Consider the following 5,692-nt stretch of genomic DNA (forward strand, 5'->3'; position numbering starts at 1 on the left):
TCACGCCAGAGAGTGAGACACTCGTGAAATTATGAGAGGTCAAAGGTCACTTCAATGTACCTATCCCTGGAGGCTGCTGTGGTGCAACTGGCTACAGCACCCGTACCACATTTGTGCCCAAATTGAACCAGGTTTGAGTCCGCCATTTCCCAATCCCACCATATTTCTCTCCCCCGCTAACTTCCTCTCTTTTCTATCCTGAAAAAATGAGCTAGGACAAACCCTCTCCCCACTGCCAATAGTTGGAGATTTGACTGATCATGTGATGGTGTGTGATGACATCTAATCACGATCTGTGACAGATGGTGTTGAAGGTGCTTCCAAGATTTGGTGTAGAACTCACACAGATCAGACAAACCAAGAATTCAGAACAAGCTGCAGACAAAGAGCATGATGGGAGAAATTGTGGTGCTTGCTTGATTTAGTTTATTACACATCACATAATGTTTAGACAACGTCAAACGTCGACTGTTTATAGACTGTGGTTTAAATGATCCCTTTTCTTACGAGTTGTTGTTGACATACCACCAGAATATGTATATATTTTTTAACTCGGTTGTGTTTTTAATCTTCGCTTTAGTCACACTTTAGTTAGTTTCATTGCGTGACAACGACATGATGGTAAAGTGCCAGAGAGTTGAATAGATTACAGTCTCAAAAGCTAACAAGACAGTCACAGCTAAATGAGTGATGCTTTCTATGGCTGGGTTGCCTTAGCTTTATAGTTTCCATGGACACACAATGGCGGCCATCTCAAACTAGATGAAATCCGTATGGACACATGCACACTAGTTGTATGTCAGACAATAAGAGTGTGATGTCACTATGACTCACAATGACTTTTGGTTGGATGTGTGTGTGTGTGTTGCAGGGCTGTCACTTGCAAAACTGGACAAGCTGTGCACGTCAGTAAGGCTTTGTGAGACAGACATCTTCAATACAGGATTACATACACCATATTTGCTATTTAAATACATAAATGAATTTGTAAAGACTTTTAAATTAGATTTACTCTTAAGACAACGTTTTAAAAAGAAATAGCTTTAAGTATTTATCTTGATAAGTTTTTTTTTAAGCAATGTGAATTCTTTGACTGCAAAAGATTACGACATCAACATCATCATCATCAACAAAAACAGTATCTTTAAATAATAACAATAGCAACTGTACACTTAAACAACAGCTTAGTCTGTTCCCAGTATTATTGTTGTGGTTTTAAATATTGAATAACATGAAGCTTGCTGCTGACAGTCATTTGTTCTTTTTTTGTTTGTTTGTTTATTTCTTTGTTTTTTTTGTTATTGTCCTTGAGAGGTTTCCACCTCCTTTTCCTGGAACAGCAACACAGTGAACTGTCCTTCAAGCAGGCAGATACTTTCCACTCCAGTCATCAGCAGCCATTTGTTGTTTTGTTTTCTGTTTATGTTTTTGTTTGTTTGTTTGTTTTCCTCTGTTAAGGCCCAGGGCTACAGGACTAATAAGCATTTGAAACAGCTGAGGTCTCAAGTGAGACTGGCGTGATGCTGGTGTGAGACGAGCCAGGGGAGGGAGGAAGTTCAGAGTGGCAGTAGAGCACAGCATACAAGGCAACGCAGACACTGATCTCACCGCAACACAACACACACAGGGCACTGATGGAGGCTATACTGGGGACCGTTGGACTGGAAGGTACTGTAGGATAGGAGAAAGAGGGAGAGAGGCAGAGAGAGAGAGAGAGGTGAGATGAGATTCTTGCTGTTGGATCAAAGGTGAATCTTTGGAATGATGGCAAAGTCACAGGACAGGAAACAGGAGGCAGGGGATTGGGGGAAAACTTGGTCATTGAGGTGGGAATTCTGCATTCCAACACGCTTGGTCCCTTTGAGGAGACTCTTTCCTCTCTCTCTCTCTCTTTTTCTCCTCTTCAGTATTTTTTTTCCCCAGTTGGTCATCTACGCCCTCTTACACTCTCTCAGTCTCCTTCATCATTTGAACCTCTTTCCTTATCTCACCCACACATCCTCTTCTTTATGCACCCCTTCCTCCACTCGTTCACTCGTTCCTTCCTTCCTTCCTCTCCGGCTACCGGCAGCCGCAGCCCTCCACCACCATGTCCTGGTAGTTCTTGAGCACGACGCGCTCGTGCTGGTCCAGGTAAAGCATGGCGATGGGACTGAGGGCGGTGGGCACGCAGCAGGCTTTGGGCACGGCGCCGTTCACCGAGTTGACCAGCGTCTGCACCATGGCGTGGCTGGACGAGTTCATGTGGTCGGCCAGCGGGAAGCGGCACTCGCCCAGGCAGAAGAAGGCGTCGTAGCCGCTGGGCGCCACGATCCACTTGTTCCAGCCCACGTCCTTGAAGTCCACGTAGAGCGGGTGGCGGCGGCAGCGGGCGCGCGACAGGTGCTTCAGCTTGGCCGCGCGCCGGCCGTTGCGCTTCACGCGCCGCTCCGACCACCAGTCCAACTCCGGGGAGCGGTCAGGGGAGCGGTCAGGGGAGCGGTCAGGGGAGCGGTCAGGGGAGCGGTCAGGGGAGGAGTCGCGATCTCGCTCCCGGCTGCGTTCGCGGTTGCGTCCTCCCTTTCCCCCGCGACTGGAACCCTTTCTTCCAGCGCCTCCCCTGGACCCCCGCACTCCTGGGGGGATCCTCTTACCATAGGGGACCAGTGGCTGTCCACGCCCGTCGTGACTGTACGTCACCAACAGGGGGCGCTGGTGCACCCAGCTGTGCTCGTCCTGGCCAGCCGCCCGCCTCACCCTCAGGGGGCCTTGCGTAGCGTCCCCCTTCCCTCCAGACAGTCCGGTACCCTCTGGAATCTTCCGTGTGGCGTTGTCGGCAGGATCCTCCGCGGTGACCTCCAGCAGGAAGTTCAGACTCCCTGGCCGCCCGCTCAACACCTCCTGCATGAACAGCTCGTTGGCTAAGCTGAAGGTTTCCCAGGATGCAGAGCGGCGCGGGGCGTCTTGCGAGGTCAGGCGGCGGGTCTCCAGCAGGCGGGGCCGGGGGTCCGCGCGGCCCTCGGAGAGGTACAGACTGACCCTGTGGGACTCCTTGCCGTCCAGGGGCCCGTGCAGGAACCGGAGTTCTGCCGACATAATGCTCTCATCCTCGGGGATGGAGGACACGTTGAAGGAGATGAGAACCCGATCTGCCTCGGATGGGTCTCCCTCAGGATCTCTGGTCTCTGATGGAGTGAGAGAGTGAGAGAGAGAAAGAGAGAGAGAACAACAGAAAGACAAAATGTCACCTAATGTCCACTCTCCATAATTAAAAAATGGGTAGTTTATACTTTCATGGCAATAATGCATCCTTTGATTTGAACTTATAAGAGAGAGAGAGAGAGAACAACAGAAAGACAGAATGTCACCTAAAATCAATTTGTCCACTCTTCATAATTCAAAAATGAGTAGTCTACACTTTCATGGCAATAATGCATCCTTTGATTTGAACGTATGAGAGAGAGAGAGAGAGAGAACAACAGAAAAACAGAGCCTACAGTGAACCTGAGGGAGAAAAGTGAGCAGAAGTAAAAAGAGACAGAATCCCATGAGGGCACAGCATGCTCGGCTGACTAAAATAACTTAACTCATGTGCTTTATGTGAGCTCTTTACAACTGTTCATTACATGATACGCACTTTCCACTATGCTTTAAACCGTCCACTGTCTAACGCCTTGAGGCAGAGGCTTTTTGGCAGCAAGTGTTTGTCATAATTGCAAATCATTCTTGGGTGCACTTTGACAAACTATCATATCCTTTTCCAGACACCCCGGCGGATTTCCTCTGCCAGAGAAGTAGACGAGAGAAGAAAAAAACGTACACCTCGAAACAATCCCAGCATTGAGTCAGTAGTTAGATATAGCTTTTTCATTGGGCTTGCGGGCAGTGAGGGAAGGTTAATTGACCTGTACACATTACCCCTGTGTGTCCTGCTGTGAGAGTGATGAACTCACCACTTTGGCTGCCAACACACACTTAAACTCTGGCACACACACACACTAGGCTCTCTCTTTCTTTCTCTCTCTCTCTCTCTCTCTCTCTCTCTCTCTCTCTCTCTCTCTCTTTCAAAACTATAGTCACTGAATTTGTATGTAAGAGCATCAGAAAATTAAAGAGGTTCGATTTCATTTTCAAATTACTCAGACTATTGACCTTCAACAAAAGAGTTGTGGTGGTGGTGGTGGGTAGCGGTATATGACAAGATTTATGGCTTTCTAATGATTAATGGGTTTTGTCAGTTCTGCCCTGAATTCCATGCCTTTCAAAATCATGTTTCTGCTGGATCACAAACAATTCTGAAATGTCACAATGACCCTGAGATCTCAATTTCCCATTTTTTATCAGGTCTTGTCAGGATCAACACGTCATCCTTTAAAGAGGTTCTCTCTGGCCTATTTCAAATGCCACCCATAGCTCCTAAGTTCACTCATTACACCACCTTCAACTCTCCTCTGGGATTGGAGACCAAATGAGATCTTTGTCTAGAAAGCAGCATGAAAACTTGATGAGCCTTGTGAACAATCAGTCAGTTCAAATTCAAATCGAGTTGAAACGGCTGGAAGCTGGAAGGCTGGAGTCACTCCCAGTGAGGAGGTAAAAAGGTAAAGAGGTAACTGCCAGTGACTTTGCTTTATGAAGACCACATGTTCTATGGGTGCCTACCTGTATGCTGAAAACTGCGCACGGTGTTGGCCCCCTGCGTATGCTGGCTGGGGTAGCTGAAGTGCGGGTCCTGGATGAGGTGGTACTGCTCCGAGTGGAAGCGGTACAGGTCCAGCAGATACTGGGGCACGGCGGCACCGGGCCGGGGGTCGGGGTACGACTGCAGGCCCAGGCGGCTCAACAGCAGGTTCTGGATGGTCTGGGCCACCGCTGGGTCCAGCGCCGGCGCCGACGGGCCAACACGGGCCTGGCCGGCATCCTCCTGCCCCTGGCGTCCCGACGAGGCGTGAGGTAGCAGCAGGATCATCAGGAGGACCAGGAGGCTAGCAGGGAACATGATGGACCTGGGAGACAGCAGAGGCAGGGGAAGTAGAGAGCACGGGGAGAGGGAAGGACAAACACAGAATTAATCGTCATTACCGGTGTTTACCGCTTTGCCAAAAGCACCAGATCAAGCGTCAGAAGCAATAGTCCGTGAGAGAGTGAGAGACGGACAGAGACAGAGAGAAAGAGAAAGACGGAGAAAGGGAAAGAGATGGACAGAGAGAGGGACAGGGACAGAGAGAAAGGGACAGGGAGATAGAAAGAAAGAGAGGGACACAGAGAGAGAGAAAAAAACAAGAGCAGATTGAGATAAAGCATCGCTTTCGTCAGCCAGGCCTTTTATCGCTCAGTGCTCAGCTTATCTGTATGTTCCGTGTGATAACGGTGGCTCTTTGCTCCATAAAGAGTCATTATAAACCATTTAGCAGCTGTAAAGGTAATACTTTTTACAATGGGACGTTCCTGTTCCCATGTCCTATAGCTTATTTATACAATAAAGCTCAAATGAAGTCAATAAGCCTTGGATATCATTAAGCTATTTGTTTCACAGAAATCGCTGTCACCATCTGTCTGTCTCTCTCTCTTTCTTTTTATTATGTGTGTGTTTGCATGTGCATGTCTATGTCTTTGTGTGTGTCTGTGTGTCCTGATTACTGTATGTACAATGATTTATCACCTCTCACCACCCTCAGAGCACACACACACACACACACACACACACACACAC

The 5,692-nt window shown here is 48.4% G+C and overlaps 1 protein-coding gene across 1 annotated transcript in view; it reads right to left on the reverse strand.

Annotated features, from left to right (window-relative positions):
- Positions 1–403: 403 nt before the first annotated feature.
- The window catches only part of bmp16 (bone morphogenetic protein 16), a 13,656-nt gene continuing 8,367 nt past the window's right edge, over positions 404–5,692 (reverse strand). The window contains exons 2-3 of the mRNA XM_062552650.1: positions 4,642–4,985; positions 404–3,164 (exon numbers count right to left, since the gene is read on the reverse strand). Coding sequence (XP_062408634.1) covers positions 2,062–3,164; positions 4,642–4,978 — 1,440 coding nt within the window. The 5' untranslated portion in view covers positions 4,979–4,985 and the 3' untranslated portion in view covers positions 404–2,061. The remainder of the gene's footprint in view (positions 3,165–4,641; positions 4,986–5,692) is intronic.

Source organism: Sardina pilchardus, chromosome 13 (assembly GCF_963854185.1).
Source record: "Sardina pilchardus chromosome 13, fSarPil1.1, whole genome shotgun sequence".
NCBI classification, from domain to species: domain Eukaryota; kingdom Metazoa; phylum Chordata; class Actinopteri; order Clupeiformes; family Clupeidae; genus Sardina; species Sardina pilchardus.